This window comes from Paramormyrops kingsleyae, chromosome 15 (assembly GCF_048594095.1).
Source record: "Paramormyrops kingsleyae isolate MSU_618 chromosome 15, PKINGS_0.4, whole genome shotgun sequence".
In the NCBI taxonomy this organism is placed as follows: domain Eukaryota; kingdom Metazoa; phylum Chordata; class Actinopteri; order Osteoglossiformes; family Mormyridae; genus Paramormyrops; species Paramormyrops kingsleyae.
This window is the reverse complement of record NC_132811.1, coordinates 20,980,369-20,999,644: the sequence shown is the minus strand read 5'-3', so window position 1 is coordinate 20,999,644 and position 19,276 is coordinate 20,980,369. Positions and strand designations below refer to the sequence as shown.

Here is a 19,276-nt window from a genome sequence, read left to right as displayed (position 1 = left end):
ACGCACACACACACGTGAGGCAGAGTTAAATACACCGTCACTCCCCTCATTCGGATTGGTTGATTCGTCCGTGGTTTACATTTATGTGTTTGTATTGAGTGTTCAGCACCAGTGAGCAAATGCATCATTACAAGTGACTCAGGATCTGCTGTTACAGTGTTAGTGCTAAGGGCACTACTGCCACCTGCTGTTCATACATACGGACTGCGTCACCTTGGCTTGGATGGCCACTGCAGTCAAAGCAAACCTGGATCACTTTGGCAAAAAGTCTCCTTCCGTTTTTAACTGCTAATTGTCCTTAGTGGAATTACTCATATTGCGCTTGGTGTATTCAGGAGGACATTAACGTTTAATATTTTTTTTCATCCCTGTGTGGTTTTCCTTTGTGTGAAACGAGGAAAGAATGATCATTCTATTATCTTTTACAAAATGAGCACTTCATGCTTTCCTCTTCTCAAAGATTTGCCAGTTCCTCCCTCTCTCTCTTTCTCTCTGTCTCACACTCACTCTCTCTCTCTCTCTTTGCTCCTTTCTCCCCTGGATGTTCAGAGATTTTTGGCCCAGGGTGGGGCCTGCCCTAATCCCAACACACTAACCTCCTGTCTCCCATATCTGCAGGGAAAGGATCCCCTTTATGCCCAGATAAGCAAAGGAAAGAAGCAGGAATGCTGAGGAACTTTATTGGCCCCTGGCTGTGTGCAGGGGGATGACAGGGGGACTCGGGACTGACACAGCAGGGGTCCGGGTGGCCACAGAGCCAGGCTGCTCTCCCCACCCCCACCCAAAAAAAAAACAAGAGGAGAAATGACTCTGTTACTCTTTCTTCATGACCCTATTTTCTACTGTGCTTTCTTCACGGATCTGCTGAGGGACAGGAGATGCTGGTCCATGGCCATGTGTGATCCCCCCCCCCAGCCCCCGGACTCCCTCGCACGGAGTGTGCCCTTTGGAAGTCCGCAAGATGGCCGCCACAGCCTTCGCAGTTTTGCCGTTCGGTGCAGCGGAGGCGGTTAGCAGACGCTTCGCTCTTCCCACGATTCCATCTGCTGCTAGACTGCTATGCAGAAAAGACCAGCTGTGGATCCCCATTTGGAGAAGGGCGTGTGAAGGCACTGGCCGAATTTCCTTTTGCGTGAGACGTGAGTGGGCGGGGCTTCAGGCAACACGGGCGTCGCTGGGCACAGACATGGCAACTCTGATTCTGTGATGGAACTGTTCCTTACCTATAACTTTTGTACAATACTAATTAAAACACAAAACAAAATGAGTTTTTATTTTATAAGTCACGGGAGCCGTTGGGGTCGTCTCTATATGTATTTTAGGTTAAAAATGGCTTTAAGGCATCTGAACTAAAGTTTGCCAAATTAATTTTGTAAATAATAGTGTTCATTTTTCACCGGGACCTCTGTGCCATAAAATAGACAGGCCTCAGTTGTAGTTGTACCCAAGCAATACAGTGAGTCTATCGATGGTTTACGCTGCTTGTGTATCCTGAAATCATTCATAACTTTGATTTCTTATGTCGTTGCGAATTTAAGGGAGCGATTCAAGTTCATGAGCCTGCCTCCCTTAACACCCGATTACTTTTACACCTTGGCTTGACGACAGACTTTCTGCGTGATTTTAAGCTCTCCTTTGTCCTGCATTTTAGACATCCCATAATTTTTACTGTGATCTTGAGAGAAATCTCAAGGACGACAGGAGAGCTTTCAAAAGCCTGAAGTGTGTGTTTTTAAGGGTTCCACACCTCGCAGAGGGTTGTTGGCGTTTACACTCCCTTTAATGGCTGTTGTCAGAATCAGCTCCGCAAAAACATGCTCATTTGAGCTGTCTTTCCCTACAGTGCTCGCTCCAGTATTGGGGCACTAATTAATGTGAGTTTTACATTTTTAAATCATGTTTCCATGGTCTGTTTACAGGACCAGTGACTTTTCGTCTGCCACATTAACCCAGAGCTCTTGCAGTGTGTCACCTGTAGCTTGAACTTTAACCAGCAGACAGTTGCCCTTGGACACCACACTGTTGTGTTTTTGACGGCTCCTTTTGATATCGAACCATCGCCCAAGACACAAAATGCACTTGCCCCGCCTCCGCCACACTTCCACGTTCGTACATCTCTGCGTAAACTATCCTTTGAGTAAGCTGCATCACCAGAGCGAGAACGGTGTGTGTAACGCTCCGTCCAGAAACGCAAAAGGCCACCAAGCTGTCACGACTCGCTCCGTGTCCCGCATGATGTGACAGAGCCTCGTACTCAGCCCCACGGCCACCCGACGGGAAGACGTGCCACGCGCTCGTTCTGTGGGCTTGCCAAGCACTAGGGACGTGGAACTGAGTGTGACGGTCTCTCTGTAAACGACTGTGCTGTTACCCACTTCCTATTTCATAGCCAGAGGCCTGTTCTGATTTGAGTAATTTTTTCAACTCTTAGCTCTTAACTGAATTTAAAAAGGTAAGAAAAAGGGAAGCATTACTGTTTGAGTATGTTTGTAGACTTATTTTAACTTTACCTCAGCTAACGATTTGTTAATGTAAATCGACATTATTTTTATCTTTCTGTAAACATGCGCCCGTGGGTTTTTTAGAATCTCATCACGCTCTCTTGGTTTATGGATGCCACTATGTAATACTGTTACCAATAAACACACGCAAAACGCACGGTCTGCTTCTTCTGTATGCGACTGATTGAAAAAAATAGTCTTATACTGCATTAAAATGCTGCATAGCGTTTTAGTTAACTGAACTAAACATGCTAGATATTTTACTCATTTCTTGTTCAGACAAATAAAGGTCTCTTTTTTTACAGTAATAGCTTAGTATTGAATCCTGTAGCACCTTGAAAAAAAATGAAAGCTCTGCTTAATAATAGGGGCCTTTGTGGAGATTGAGGTTGCATGCTGTGCTATGAGTGGAATCTCATTGCATAAGAGCGTGAATGGCTGGCAGGTGACACTTCTCCTTGAGCAGGATCGGGTCCTGCGTACACTGACACCGGGGCAGAGTATCTCTGCGCGCTGATGCACAGCATTGAGCAAGACACTGTAACAGGCACCCATACAAATGTACCTGACTTGTCTTTGGTGTGTTTTGTAGTAACACTTCCCACATACACATATTCACCAAATCAGTTTTTGCCTAGAAAAAAAAATATATTTTTTGTGTCTCAGCATAAAATGTTTCTTTGAGGCCAATTAATGTTTAGTGCTGATTTAGTGTTTGGCTCAAAATAATTAAGTGGGTTTTTTTTCCCTCTTCATTTCCATAGCATTTCTGTGGTCATTAAAATAAAGTAGCACAAGAAACTAAATTTGATGATAAAAGAAAAAAACAGAAACATGAACATTGTAAGTGGATGTGCTGCTTGCTTTTGGACTTGTTCTTTTGCTTGAGGAGGGTCACTCTGCGTCTCCTCACACCTCCACACCTCCGGAGGAGTTGGATTCTACCTCCCATCTACATGAGGAGATCCCCCCCCTGTGTCAGGTGGGTTTCCGTTGGATACGAGGGCTCCCTCCTACAATCCAAAGAAATGCAGCTTGGCTAAGTGGAATATCTAAGTTGCCAGATTAGCGCATGTACCCTGTGACAGACTGACATCCTGCCCAGGGTGTACCCAGCCTTATACCCTATACTTCCTGTGACAGACTGACATCCCACCCAGGGTGTACCCAGCCTTATGCCCTATACTTCCTGTGACGGACTGACATCCCGCCCAGGGTGTACCCAGCCTTATGCCCTATACTTCCTGTGACGGACTGACATCCCGCCCAGGGTGTACCCAGCCTTATGCCCTATACTTCCTGTGACGGACTGACATCCCAGCCAGGGTGTACCCAGCCTTATGCCCTATACTTCCTGTGACGGACTGACATCCCGCCCAGGGTGTACCCAGCCTTATGCCCTATTCTTCCTGTGACGGACTGACATCGCGCCCAGGGTGTACCCAGCCTTATGCCCTATACTTCCTGTGACGGACTGACATCCCAGCCAGGGTGTACCCAGCCTTATGCCCTATACTTCCTGTGACGGACTGACATCCCGCCCAGGGTGTACCCAGCCTTATGCCCTATACTTCCTGTGACGGACTGACATCCCGCCCAGGGTGTACCCAGCCTTATGCCCTATACTTCCTGTGATGGACTGACATAATTTCAACTAGCGGAACACATTAGAAGGAAAATCCAATTAACAGGCAAGCAGTTCCTTCCTGCGCTGAGTTACAAAATGCGAGCCAAAGGAGGCAGCCACGGTGCCCCCTTTCATTAGCTAGCCACTCCTCAGGTGCAGATGATGAGAATAATGAAGCACCCGTCCCACTGCCCTTCACTGCAAGAACAGATGGGGCTGAAGAAAGGTGCGGCCGTAACAGGATGGATAAATTATCATTTTTGAGTGCCACAGTGAGATGCTTACAGCTGTACACAACAAACTTGCTGAAAATTTTTGACTTTATTAAAAGAAGCGTTAGGCATTGTCAGGATGTCATGGGGTAGATCCATATCATTCATAAGGTGTGGTTCAATTGTTACAGGAAAACAAAATGCTGGCATTTGTTTCCTCTTGGTAGGAATAATGATTTCCTTTTCTCGGCTCTGCTGTGAGCAGCAAGGGGAAGCTTCATATTATCAACCACAAACTGTGGGTTACCCCCCCCCCCCCCCCACATACAGCATGGTGCTTCGTACCTGACCTGATTGGTGGGTTGAGTAGGTTAGTACAGAAAGTTCTGAGAGGATGAGGTTTTGGGCCATAGTCCTACAAGCACTAGTTTGGTTTCGGTTTCTGAAAATGAATGACACCCTCTTCTATCATACCCCAGATCGAATAAGCATACTATACATAATAATGCCCTGCTGCCGAGCATTGTGATTCTCCTAGAGGACAACAACCCACCAATGGTCTCACTCTTTGGTGTCTAGCTAGTCCCTATTCTCCTTGTCAGAGATAAATAAGAATAATAGTCATTGTGGTATGCACATGCAGTGAGTATCAGTTATTTAACAAACCCATAATACTCTGATTTAGTGTAAGACTACTCCAGAGTTTCCTTTTGAAATCCTACTCACTGACCTGGGATCAGTGCATGTCCTGCCACGGCATTGCTTTGCATTCTTTATTGCTTCAGGCTCTCCTGTGGTTTGCTACCTATGTGACAGCTCATCCTCCAAGTTTCATCTTCACATTCTCCAGAGTCCTGCTCCAGAGTTAGCTTTTAATTGAGCAAAAGCGTGGGAGGCTCACAGGAAGTTTCATTTACACTGCGTCACTTGTGTTTTTAAATGAGGCAACATAACCTTTCCACATGTGTCTATCTTTTTGGAGCAAATCCAGGTTAGTTCCTCATTCACGCATCTTCTTGTCACAGCATTCAAACAAAGGCTACCGGAACCTGTTCTAGCTATTTAAATCGAGATACCACTAGAGCTCAGTAACCTTGCCTACCTGGACTGTAGCCGGCTCCGACTGTCAGCACTGCAAAGGACTCTGTGGAATGACAAGCATCTACCCTTTTGGGCAAGAAATCCAACCTGACCAGTTTGACCAATAATATAGTGTCTGTTTTATTAAGACTCCATGAGCAGATTAACCAAGAAGTCTCTATATGGGTGTCATTTACTGTTCTGTTCATCTATCTATCATCCATCCATCCATCCATCCAATATGGCCAAAAGTATCTGCTGGTCTAACATCTCTTTATGAAAGCAAGGGTATTAATATAAAGTTGGCAGTTCAAAAGCTCTACTTTTCTGTTGGAAGTCCAGCAGTGTTGGAACATTGCTGGATTTGGAGGTTGGTTATTGATGTTGGGGATTTCTGTCAATTTGTGTGGCCAACCACTTCACATCTGAACTTGATCCCAGATGATTTGTGTGTTACAATCACTTCACTTGTGTTTAACTCTAGCAGGGCAGAAAAGTGGCAGACTGACTTATTGGAAAGATGACATGGTGCCAAGAGGAAAGTCATTAACTTGTCCTCTGCAAGAACCACCCTTTCTGCTGATAATGACTGTATGCTTACTTAAATATCTGTGTCAGCTGTGGGTGTGGATTAAATAGGAAATTCTTCTGATTAATTGGGTGTCTGTCTGTCTATCTATCTATCTATCTATCTATCTATCTATCTCTTTGTTTAGCCATGCTTCTTTTAAACTGGGTCTTAGACTTCACTTTAACACTGTTTATCTGTTAATTGAACCCTTTTAATGCTAATTGTCAACTAATCCAGTCATTTTAGTTAGGAATTTTCTAATATGGCCAGGATGCCTTTCACTCTCATTCCATGCATAATCTGCTGCTACATTAAGGAGATGCTCTACTCTCTAGAGACTTGAAGAACGACATTGACGTGGGTATAACACGGCGGTCCACTGAAAATCAGAACCCTCCTCAAGTATCATGAGGGATGGTCAAACATACCATAGTTACGGCAGTTGTGATTGTATAAATGATCATATTCAGGTAGATTTTGGATTATAGGTACTGATAAGAAGGCACATGGCATGAGGAAATGCATTTCAAAAACACTTAATCTGATTTGTCAGCTCACACTGCCCTGAAACTTAAAGTGCTTTCGTACAGCATGATAAGGCAGACCTTAACTATACCGATCACAGTTTACAGATTTTTAACATCAAACTGCACTTTGTTCACATGTAATCTATCGTTGGTAACTTTACAAGTCCACAACAAGGCATCATTACCGGAGGGTGGAGGGGGGTTGTTAGGGGTTAGGGTACTTATCCCATACGGCATATTAGTAAAAAAAAATAGACGTTTTTTAAAACAGTAGACATGGACATTAATGCGGATCATGAAGTCATGTAGCGAACCCTCGTATGGAGTAATGCGGAGCACTGATGCACCTGATCTGCGGCATTCCTGGAGAGGCAGAGCGCGCTGCGCGCCGCCGAGGAAGGACAAGTCAAACGAGCCTGACAGACTGAATCATTTCTGCGTGAATCTTCCGTCCTCTGGTTTATTTGCAACCCAGAAGCAGGTCTGGCAGTTCAGAGAAGCCGGGGGCGGTCTCACAAATGCCGCAGTAAAATAAGCTGATGCTGGAACTGCACCGGCGTCTTGTATCGTGAATTAATATAGGGAAAAATCATATACTGTACATACTATGAAGGTTTCCTAGAAATAAATAGACAAAGGATATTCGCCATCCAGTTTTTGCAGGGACTTTTACACGAGATTGACCATGGAGCAGGTAAGAGAATAAAGTTTGTCTTGATACGAAAATAACGTGTAATTGACAGTTTCTAAGCGTTACGCTATGAAGTTAGCATTACCTAGATTTAACATTCCACTGGACATCCCCATTCTCCTGCGAGATATTTAAAGTTAAATTTCAGCCAAATTAATGTGCACATGGTGGTACTTTTATTCTTATTTTATTCTTTTTACGTTTATTCTTATGTATGTGTTTTATACATAGTTTAAAAGTTTTCTTTACAATCTTCCTTGGTGCGTTTATGCTGAGCTTTCCGTAAGCGTGTTGCCAATGTCATTACTATACATAAGCATATGTCAATATTATATATGCAATTATATACATTTTGATGCAAGACCTTTGTTTTCCCTGATTTACGCTCTATCTATCTATCTATCTATCTATCTATCTATCTATCTATCTATCTATCTATCTATCTATTTATCTATCTATCTATCTATCTATCTATCTATCTATCTATCTATCTATCTAATGTCTCTAACAAATGAATCAAACACAAAGATATATCACACACTTTCAGACACACTGCCTAGGTTGGCCGTAGTGTTCTGAGTGAATTCGCAGACGCGGTATTTTTCTATTAATTCAATAAAAGCTTACGATACATATTACAGGTTTTGACAAAAAACTTTCAGCCACATTTGCCAATGATATTTTGCTTTTGTGTGTCATTTGTTGGTTTTACTCTTGGTTGCATCAGGTTTTTTTTTTTCCCAGATATGAACATTTCTCACATTATATATATTTTTCTTCACTTAGGGTCCAAGCCAGGACGCCACTGACTTTAAGTCCCTGCGGGCCAAGTTTCAGGAAGAGGCAGCTGTGAAACAGATAACAAGCAAACCTGCTCTTCCAGAGAAACCGAGTCAGATTCCCCCTCCCGGGGGCCGCTCCTCCATTCTGACCTCCATCAATTTAGCCATGGAGAACAAGATGCCAGTCATACCAAGAGTGGTCTTCAAAGATGACAATAAGGGGTTAAGCAAGAAGCGGCCAGAATGTCAGCCCATGTCCCCCACATCCCCCACATCCCCCAAAGGCAAAGAGGATGATAAAAAGCCCATGTTCAGTGCAGAGGTCCAGGATCTGAACCAGAAGGATGAGGTCTGCATGGTGAAGCCGGCCCATAATGATAAAAAGATGCCTCTCGTGTCTGCTAAAGAAGGTAAAGCCAGCTCAGGCCCGGCACTGCTCACTCCTGCCAAAAGTCCTCCGCCTAAATGGGAAAAGCCAGCCGTCAGCTCAACACCAACCTTAAATCCTGACAAGGAATCCCCCCAAACCAGTAAAGGCTCCACCAGTGCAGCCTGCGGGACTGCAGAGCCACGAGCCACGACACCCGCCAAAGCCTTCACAGAGACCCCGACACCCGCCAAAGCCTTCACAGAGACCCCGACACCCGCCAAAGCCTTCACAGAGACCCAGACACCCACAAAAGCCTTCACAGAAGCCCAGAAGCTGGGTGAAAGCCAGGGGACCTGCTTTCCCAAAAAGGATCACCCTGCTGCAGCTGAATCCACAAAACCGAAGGCTGAACTTGACCCTGTTTTATGCAAGACCCTACCTTGTGACAAGCGTGTTCTGAGAGCTCTGGAGAAAGCTAAGATGAAGATCTCCCCAGCTCAGCCTTTTGCCAGCATACCCCAAGAGGAGGTGGATAGCAATCTGCTGGTTCTGCCCCCCATAGACTATCAGGACCCACTGGTGGAAAGCTGCACCCAAACCTGCTCTGATTCTCCTCCAGCTGCTGAGATTAACGGTTCATCTCAAAGTATGTTTTTTTGTGTGTTTATTAAAGTGTAACCATAAATACAAATAATTTCTATTTGAAGAAAAAGAATGGATTGGCTGATCCTAACCCAAGGCTAGAATTTGGAATTAAGGTCACGTTGATTTATTTTACCCTTTTTTCAAGGCAGAATGATGATATCATCACATTGATATATATACAAATTTATATTGTATGGTACAAACAGACAGCACTCGGTGAAATTTAAACATGTGAGAAATATGTGTGCTGGGATTTGAAGGCCAGGCTAGACCACATATCAAAAGACTGAAAGGCTGCTTTGTGCCCAGCGTGATTCATAAGGAGGGGAGAGTATCTGAAATATCGCATTTGTAACACTGGGGTTATGTACAGTGAGACGTATGCCACTATCAGGGGGCTTGTGAGGTAGAGCTTCAGTCTTTACTGCAAAGGGGAACCATGCAAACGTCACAGTTACAGAACCACAAGACGACGGCAACGAAAAGGCTCTTTAAATTATGGTGAGAAATGTGCAACACAGGAGAACATTCTTTTCATAACATCAGCGGGGGAGAAGTGCCTGTGTTTGTTGACATGTTTGTCTCAGTTCTGAGCCTTTTATTTGCTCAGCACCTCAAGAATGACACTCTGTCACTTTTTGGAAGGCCAGGTTTTGAAGTTAGTTTCTAAAAAAATTCTTTGGGTCCTTTCGCACTGAAGCCACTAAGGTCAGTTGTGGACCTCGAATCACCAAATGTGCAACACAAGAATAATGTATAAGCGTAATGTGATTCTTGAATCATTTTTTGCAATGCACAAATGGGAAAGGCTTAGTAGTTTACAGGGCTAAGAACATATTTGGTCCATATTATTGAAGAATTTATGAGCAGACTGCTTATGCAATTCAAGCATGTATTTGGTAGTCTCAGATGATATGACCTTGAATTTGCAGCACAAGAAGAGTCAGTCCTTGAAGATCCAGCTTTTGTGATGTCGCAAATTGAAGGTCCAGACCACGAAGTGGTAGCTTCAGATTTTCCAGATCATTGGACACCAGAGTTTAACCCTGAAGAATCTCAGGCCCCTGAGTTTGAAGCCGCAGAACCTGAAGTTACGGACTGTGAGGTTCCAAAATTTGAGCAATCGGGCCATGGAGAATTGGAACACAATGATCCACTTGCTGAGATGACTGGGCCCATCGCTGACCATTTGCCAGTATCTGGGTAATGTGATTGTATGAAACTTTGACTGAAATTAGTATGTTTTTTATTTTCATGTCCATTTTATCTGTATTTTAATATAAAATTTATGAGGTTCCTGACAGAACTGAGTTCTTTTATGACTTTTCTTTGTAGGGTTCAGACTCCAAATGAAAGCCCTGTCAGTCACAAAGATGCTCAGGACAAGAAGAAGACCCGCAAGGGTCTAAATGGGCGCAAACGTAACGGACACCCCAAAAGTAAGATAACCTTTGGCAGTAGTGAGACGGCTTCTGTATTGCTTACATTATGATGTCATAGCAGGTAGATCTCGAGTGCAAGGCTATGTGCCTTCAAGATAAAAATGACACATTATGAATATGATCTTCTACACTCTCTGGTATAGATCCTGGTAGAGGTACTGACTGTTCCTGTATGAAAGATATTTCTTGAAATCCTTATCTGACAAAGATTTAATTTGTATGCCACAGAAACAAAGTAAACTGTGTATTTAAATACAGTGTATATCCCTCCGCAGTTTTTTCACCTTTGTTTGTTTTTGTTTTACAGACCCCTATGAAACACAGGCAATGGTAAATGCTTTGGGTAAATGGGGTTTGGTGCCACACTGCACAATTAATAATAAATGGGAAAAGAGTAACTACAACACTGCATTTCAGTTGATGTCTTTGATTACTCACAATCAGTTATGGCAGCACATTGTATGGCTTTAAACACATCCATCACTGTTTTGTTATGATCACTGTGATCGTGTTTCGAACTGTTTGACTTGTTACACTGTGAGAGAAGCCTGACAGTAATATATAATGTGCTTTTTGCCTTTGTTTTGCTATTGTCACATATTACCACATACTCATGATGTGTACATTCTGATATTCCAGCGTTTTCCGGCCTTAACTGTCTTTCTCGTGTTTTCCTGTTTTCTTTTTGTCCAGACCCCAGATGTCTCCAGGAATTCGTGGTTCCGAAAATCCCGGTATGTCCTTTTGCCACAAGGATCATCGTGTGTTTCCTGCCTAATCTTCTAATCCAAAAGTTCTTTTTCAGTCCATGAATAATGATTTAAAAATGATAAACACTGATGGATTTTTAGAATCGTTAGATAACAAGAAATCGTCGGTTTTGGTTTTCATTGGTGTGAGAATTAGGGGGTTACGGTATCTCTGTACTTTCTGCTGCATGGTGAAAGAATTATCCAATTTGTCAGTAAAGGAAACCAAAATATGTACGAGGCATTAATTGAAAATGGCCCATTTCTGCCTCTTTTTGCTGTTTTCCAATTTAATTACATTAATTAAGATAAGTGCCGATTCTGCATTATCAAACCATATAAGAGAAGTGGCTGTTGGGTTTAAAGCTGAGAATCACCGTCTCTCCTAATGAACCCGAAAGAGGCAGGGCTTCCTCAGTGACCCTTATCCTGTGCGGCCACTGTGAGGCGCCATCCCAACCGAGGTGTCAGTCTGTGCTCAAAGGCACCACTCTTCCCTCCCAGCCAGGAGAAGAGCGAGCAGAAAGGTGACCCCAGTGGACCGGGAGAGAAGGAGCTGAGGAAGAAAGACAAGCAGCGTCTGGAGAAGGAGAAGAAGGAGCAGAAAAAGAGGGAGAAGAAAGAGAGCACGCTGAAGAAGAAGTTCCAGGTGAGGTAGTGGGGGGCTGTAAAGGCAGAAAAGCCATAGGAATACATTCCTCCACAAGCAGAGGTTGGGGGCATGTTGTGGGAGCCCCACTAAGGTTAAAACGCACCAGTGCTTCTACAAAGCGACATATGATTCAGGAGATGGGCTCAGCCGGTCGCCTGCTGGGATTTGAACCTGTGACCCTCTGATCAGAGGCACAGTGGCCTAAGCCACACAGCAACCCCCCCACAAACATGGGCTGCCACCCATGGAGGTCACAGCAAGAGAGTAACCTTACATTATGCGGGGGCTCACTATTAAGTCTGATCTGCATTAATCTGATATATTAGGATATTTCATTTGTTGCATTTGTAGCGCCCTTCATAGTGTTCGTATATGTCTCTGTGCTCCACAGTTTCTTATTTGTAATCAAACAACACACATGTGAATAAAGCACACATTATCAGATTTTATTAAAGACTGTACTTTATTACTTAGTTCTATCAAGGGGCGATATCTGATGTGACTACGGAAAAGGGTAATACATACACCGTGAGAGACACTGTCACCCGTCTGTCACCAGGGTGACATTTCAGGAGGCAGGCGGGAGGGGGGGGGGGTTGCCCTGTATGTTTATGATCTGGATGACAGCTCCTTACACATGTCCCCAAGTGTGATTCTCTCAGTCAAAATAACAATGAAAGAGACCTTCAAGAAATTTCCGGCTCGTCATGGTATTCATACAGGCCTGCTGTATAGTGTCAGCCAGGTTGCTCTTCTGTTTCTCTTTGTCATTCATTATACATTTTTATGTTCAATTCACAATGTGATCTAGATTTTCGAATGGCTGGGTCATTTAATATATTTATTTTAGCTTTTTGGAAGCATTTTCTGTTTGTTGCTAGTTTTTCTGAATATGTTACTGTTGTGTGTTTTTTTTTGCTTCCCTTTTTTTAGTTTATCCTGTTGGCTACATTCCGCCCGACCAAATTTTCTATTTAATTTGTAATAACAAATTCCTTTTTTCACTCATTTAGTTCACGTTCTTAGTGATATTTCCTGTGCCCCGGCACAGACGGTAAGGAAGGAGGAAGTTCTCCATGGATGACGAGACACCAGCTCTGCTCTGAGCCTCTGCTGAGTTTGTACAGCATCATCAGCACGCTTTTCCACATACTTCCTCATTCCAGACACATGAGGTGCTGTTGAGCTCAGAAATCCCGACAGCACTGCAGTTTGCCACCACACCCCATTAAATGCTTTTTAAAATACGTGTTCAGTTCAGTTTAATTTATTTTGATATAGCGCCTTTCACAATAGAGTTGCCCCAAGGTGCTTCAGAGTACTTTGTTATGAGACATTACAACATCATTAAGGGATAGTAATACAAGAAAAGGAAATGAAATGAATGAAAGAAATGAATGAAAGAAAGACAGACAGATGGCAGCTGAGAAAAAATGAACCAAAAAACCCCAAGTAGGGAGAAAAAATACAGGGAAAAGCAGGGCCCCCCGGCTATAGACTGAATGCAGTATATTTTACGGTGATATCAGTCAGGCATCGCAGCATCTGGATGCCCAGCTTCACAGAAAGTGTCCTGTGTGTTTCAGGACAGAACAGATAAACTTTATAATCAAACAATGCTGAGTGTCACTGCTTGTTAATTGATTTTTAAGTTGTAAGTATTCTCATTTTCAGAGGTGTACAAGTATGATTTTACATTTGATTTTATAGATGAGAAATAAGAAATTGTTGTGCCTGTTGCTTCTGTCTGCCAACAAGTTCAGTTGAGGCAGCTGTGTTTCAGTCATTCTGGTCTGGAGTTCACATACTTGGAATACTGACACGCTGCTGTTAGTATGACCCATGCCATTCAGGTGTAATGCTGTGCTGTCACGTGGCCGTTAGAGCGATTAGTATGTCATTAGCACTGCGTGGTGACTGATTGGCCAGTGTTATTATTTATGCAGATTACTGGGCAGGAGGAGGTCATATACCAGGCTAAGGTGACGGTGGCCAGCAAAGGCCGTAGGAACAGCCTGGCCGTGAAGAGCGGGGACATCATCAGCATCATCCGCACCACCAACTGCCCGAAGGGGAAGTGGCTGGCGAGGAGCGCGGACAACAACTGTGAGTGTGAGCGTGGCGGCCATGATGGTGCTGAGCTGGTAGCAGATGTGAATGATGGTAACCTTACTTCAGCACTTCACTTTTTGTTCATCATTTCACCAGCGTCACTGCCTCCCTGGAGATATTCTTATTTAGCTTTTTGCTTTTTTGTAGCTTTTTTAATACTAAGGGGGTTAACCTAAGAATGAATTCTTCTAAAATGCTTAGGAATAATTAGCTTTCATGTCTGTCCTAACCCTCAGATTATGTTTGTCGCACCACAACAGCATTAAGATGCCAGTTTAAAAAAAAAAAAAAAATTATTATATGCATTTAAAATTATTATAAGGTTTATTGTTATTCATTGAAGTTATAACAATTTTGCACTTCACTGCACACTTACAAACAAGCGTGCATTTCTGTGTTTACGTATGTGTGGAGGCCCCTACTTCTGTATGGTAGGTATCAGCTCAGCGCACCCAAGCTTAGACGCAGGCTGCTCCCGCCACCCTGGACTGACAGGCGGCGTGTGTGTTGTCTTTGTCCCCCAGATGGCTACATCTCCGTGGAGGGGATCGAGCTGGACATCCAGGAGATGATGGAGCTGGGAAAGAAGGCGGCCCAGGCTGCAGGCCGCGGACCAGTCAACGGAGAGACCACCAGCGTGGGCAGCAGGTAACCCAGCTGACAGAGGCCCTTTTTTATTGAAATTCTGTGTATATATGGCGCTTAATCCCTGACAGTCTTAGCTTTGACATTGTTGCTCAGAAGGACTGTGATTCGCACATTTTCAGGTCCTCCAATCACTTTCCCCTGTCCGGTGGCAGTTGTGAGTATTTCATACTTTATATAGTGTTTATATATAATATACCGCAGTAGGCTTCATAAAGATGGTGCTGAGGATTCTGGGTATCTTCACACAAATGTGATTGGGTTCTCGCTCAGTTTCAGATGACAGTGAGGAATGGACGTACGACGATGAGGAAGCCATGTCCCCCACACTGCCCAAGTGAGTCTGCTAAAGGGGTTGTTCATATCTAAGCTATTAATGCTATTAATATATACTAATCATTTTTTCCTGTGTAGAGTAGGAATGGGTCAAGGGGGGGTGTGCATCTCAGGTCATGATGTCGTGTCTGTGATCAGAAGGTCAGAAGGTTGTGGTCAGGGGGGGACTGGCAACGAAAAGCAGCCCAGGAATTTGCCACTGACCAGTCTGTGCCGAGATAGACCTACTGGTTGGGCATCCCTGGGTTATAGGCTGTAGAAAAAAGACCAGCACTCACAAGACCAGCACACCGGGAACATTTCCAAACTTGCCAATGGACAATGTGCACCTGCTTGCTGGTTCCATTCCTGTTTGCTGCAGGGACTGTCTGAATTTGTCTTCCCCAAATGTATGTCACTTTAGATAAAAACATCTGCTAAATAAAAATGTACTAATATGCAGTCATGCCTGACATAACGATGTTCCGGTGAACGGCAGACCGCATATACGATGGTGGTGACATAAGGTTATAATGGAGCTGGAAAATTCCTGTGGCCTAGTGACGTCAAAGTCATCAATGCACGACACATTTCTGACGGGTTTGGGGGACGCTGGTGTAAACAAACCTACTGCACTGCCAGTCATGTCAAAGTATATTATACACAGTACATAACACTGGATGATAATAACTTTGTTTCTGGTTCATGTATTTACTATACTGTACTTTTTAGCCTTATGTAGTCTACACCACATAGCCTAGGTGTGTAGTAAGCTGTACCATCTAGGTCTGTGTAAGTACTCCATGATGCTCAACAGCAAAATCACCTAATGATGCATTTTTCAGAACGTATTTGGCACTTTATATTTAAAGTATTTATTTCTATGTTAATTTATTTAAAACCCGTCTGGCAGTTATTTACATGTGGACCTTCTTATTTTACAGGGAACCTGATCATTTCTCAGCACCTGAAATAAGTGAGTAAAATTAATAGCATAAATACTATGATTTACGATAGAGAAACAAATTATTCTGGTTATGCTTCATGGCTTGTTCATTTTTTCAGTGACTCCATGGTTTTTGTTTTTTGGATTTGCTGTACAATAGGTCATCTCTGTCTAAAGTATCTTAGCTTGCAGTATTTTGTGACTCATTTGTAGTGCCCTGGACTGTAAAAGCAGATATATTTCAGAGACTTGCTCTTCTAAAAGGTCCTCAGGGTCAGAGCTGAATAATGGTAAATGAAACCAGCTGAGTATTAAATCTGGCCCATGATCTGCTCTCGACAGAGCGGCACTCCAGCCTCGTGGAGACCCAGCACGATGGCAGCATGGAGAATAACGTTACCCAGTAAGTTAATGCACCTTCCTGTCCTAACCTGCACCAAAGACTCCCCCAAAGGAAAATGGTACCAGGCTTTCATGTCAAATTCAGCAAGTTCCGTGACTAATTTATGGCACTATTCATGATGCGGCAGGGCCAGTGGGCAGTTCCGTATGTGGAAATACATGAGAGCGTAATTGCAGTTCATTCATTGGTTTCAGTGGGTAAAGTAACTTGTTATAATAGCATCGGAGTGGAGAAAAAGCCTTGTTCTGAGAAATTAAACTGTTTCTGTGGCATCCTCCTCTCCCTGCTCTTCCTCTCTCGTCAAGCCTGGAAGCTCTTCAGAAGTTGGCCACATTCTTCCAGAACCAGAAGGTGACAGAAAGCAGCCCATCAGTAAGGTGAGCCTTTTAATGAAGGTGCCGTGAAGTGACTGTCTCCTTGGGCCATGTGCATCTCACTCATCCCTCTCTCTCTCTCTCTCTCTCTCTGTCTCTCTCTATGCAGAAGTGAACCAAGTAAGTGAGGCTGCTGTGTTTGACCTGGGGCAGTCTGGCTGGAAGGGTTTGGGTGGCTGTGACCTGGCAGCATACTGCTCTGTCGTCACGGGTTTTGGGTTCGTTTGGGCTTCCTGTGTGACCTGGGGCGGCCAGGGTGGGTCAGCATGGACCCAGATGGCAAAGAAGATTAGGTACATAAATCAAATAAGCAGAACTTCAGGAAAAAAGCTCATCCCGTGCAGTGTATGATATGAAGATTTTCTAATGATACATCTTGTTCAGTTAAATGGGGGATTTGGTGAAGACCAGGGCTGGACTGTAATTAAAGATGAGCCCTGGACTTTTGGAGGCCCACACACACACATACATACATACAAACGAATGAAAGAATAAAATAATAAGAATAAAAATTTGTTAATGAATTTTGCTGGTCCTCTGGGAGAACGCTATGCCCAGTACGACAGGCCAGTCCAGCCCTGGTAGATACTGGTAGATACTGTAGGAATACCCTCAGAAACAATAATTTTCTTGTACTGATTTTTACCTGTAGGCATCACAAATGATGAAAACGAGCCGTCATCCCTGTGAGTATTTCACGCTCCATTGTGTGAACATTATGCATCTCATTTCCTTATCTCATTTCCTTATCACTAGTTAAACTTGGCCACCATGTCACTGTGGCTTTCTGTGATGCGGGTCTTTTTCTTTCATTTTCCCTAAAAGCCGTAACCAGGAAGAGGAAACGGTGATGGACATCATTCCTCCTCCTGATCTCTATGCCGACACCTTGGACTGATCTGCTTAGTGATTCTGCAGGTTAATTGTCTTTTTGTAATCTTTTGCTCTCAGCGAGCAGCCTGACGTGTAGAGCATTCCTCATCTCCTCTGAACCACTCAACCCCATATGAGGGTGGAGCTGGAAATAATCCTGGAAGGCAGAACCAGGACCTGACAAACCTGCCCCTTCTGCCCCCAAGCTGTGCCAGGGCATAGTAGGGAAACACACACACACACACAAACTTATAACATCAAACCTGTGTGAACTACGTTTTGGGGCAGTACGTGTAATTCACAGAAAGTTTTAACCCAGTCCCTTACATCATGAACCCAACATTGACAAAAACGTTAATCCTAAAACAAGACGGATGTGCAGGGCATCAAGATAATAGAGGTGGGGTTATGTACATTATGAACATAAACATGGCTCACATTTTGGTGACTGAACCCAAGCTTTAGGGCAGAATTCCTTTTTTAACATTCCCGGGATGCCTTTACCCATTGGAATGCTTGCATACTTTTTTCCTCTTACAGTTTGTGTTGGCAGACCGCTGTGAGTTCAAGACTTGACAGATGGTTTCCACCAGGGGGCGTCGGTATAGAAGTTACAGGTGTCATCTGCTATGAGGAAATGCTCTCATCTCATCAAGAGACCCGAGTTACTGACGAAGTATAGAAGTACCGCGTTGTTTTTCAAGCCATTTATGAATTTTAGCTTACGAAAAGGAATAACCAATGTAGACTGTTTGGACTCAGTACTGCATTCAGCCCCAGAAGGCAGGAGTCATTGATTTTACTAGAAACATGTGGCAAACACCCTGAAAACAGAATAGTGTTTCAATATGGCTACAAAACACAGAAACCCAAAGACCCTTTAATATCTGTATATATGGTGATTCCATAACATGATCATTTTTATTCATTCTCTTTAAATATTCTACTTTTATATGTAATACATAAAAAATTCTAATTGAGACATGGACATAAGCTTTAAATAAGTATTAACAATGTTTTACATAAGTATTAGTACTGGGGATGAAACAGATTAAATGAATGCCAGAACCATGGTTCTCTGTGATTTATTAACAATAAACACATTTGTTTTATAAACTGTTACCGTCTAAGGAAATGTATAAGCAAATGAACTATAAGTGCATGATTTTTCGATGTCTTGTACGTTAGTTATTTTTAAAAAGGACCAACTATCTGTTCATCAAAGAGGATGATTTAATCTTCTGTTATGTCAGTTGTTACAGATAAAAACCATGAATTCAGTGGAAAGTGTTTCCAGTTGTCACCTCTGGAAGGTTGCCCACGCAGTTCACATCCTTTGTTGCTCCAGCACGCTGTACAGTATTTTAGTGAGACTAAATGTATTGAGCATTGATTGATGACTGATACTGATACTTTTGGCCACATGGTGGGAATCGCAGTGGACGTCAGCCTACCTCTATCAAGCCGGTCATCTTCTCACGGTGGGAGTGACCGGTTTCATAAGCTACCAATGAAAATCCAGTGCACATGACGGGGACGGGGGCAGGTGACCATGAGAAAGCAAAATCAGAATCCATGGACCGACGGGATCCGATGAACACTGAAGGTCAAGGGGGCATCGGGATTTCTGGCTCAGCCAGTGTGGAAACTATACCAAAACATTAAGAGTTACAATATGTATATATCATTCTCCTTTTGGCCTATGGCTACAATGGCTCTTTGTGAATGACTCTATTCTTCTTGTGATGTACTGCAATCT

General features: G+C 43.4%; 2 protein-coding genes across 8 annotated transcripts in view; both read left to right on the top strand.

The window, feature by feature from the left end:
* LOC111834874 (disabled homolog 1-like) overlaps window positions 1-2,658 on the top strand; it is a 99,637-nt gene extending 96,979 nt beyond the window's left edge. For all 5 annotated transcript variants that reach the window (XM_023794659.2, XM_023794663.2, XM_023794665.2 and 2 more), the window contains one exon: window positions 619-2,658. In XM_023794659.2, coding sequence (XP_023650427.1) covers window positions 619-672 — 54 coding nt within the window. In that variant the 3' untranslated portion in view covers window positions 673-2,658. The remainder of the gene's footprint in view (window positions 1-618) is intronic.
* Window positions 2,659-6,928: 4,270 nt separating this feature from the next.
* Window positions 6,929-16,765, top strand: LOC111834802 (uncharacterized). Of its 3 annotated transcripts, none has more exons than XM_072699511.1 (14): window positions 6,929-7,212; window positions 7,996-9,007; window positions 9,939-10,209; window positions 10,342-10,445; window positions 10,756-10,778; window positions 11,142-11,182; window positions 11,702-11,846; window positions 13,796-13,955; window positions 14,486-14,609; window positions 14,729-14,763; window positions 14,886-15,897; window positions 16,210-16,270; window positions 16,576-16,647; window positions 16,754-16,765. In XM_072699511.1, exons 1-11 carry the CDS (start codon window positions 7,204-7,206, stop codon window positions 14,945-14,947), a joined length of 1,986 nt encoding a protein of 661 aa, XP_072555612.1. In that variant the 5' UTR covers window positions 6,929-7,203; the 3' UTR covers window positions 14,948-15,897; window positions 16,210-16,270; window positions 16,576-16,647; window positions 16,754-16,765. The 3 variants fall into 3 exon arrangements, with proteins under 3 accessions (XP_072555612.1, XP_072555611.1, XP_023650256.2); XM_072699510.1 differs by having other exon boundaries at window positions 14,880-15,897; XM_023794488.2 differs by lacking the exons at window positions 14,729-14,763; window positions 16,210-16,270; window positions 16,576-16,647; window positions 16,754-16,765 and having other exon boundaries at window positions 14,880-14,944.
* Window positions 16,766-19,276: the final 2,511 nt, after the last annotated feature.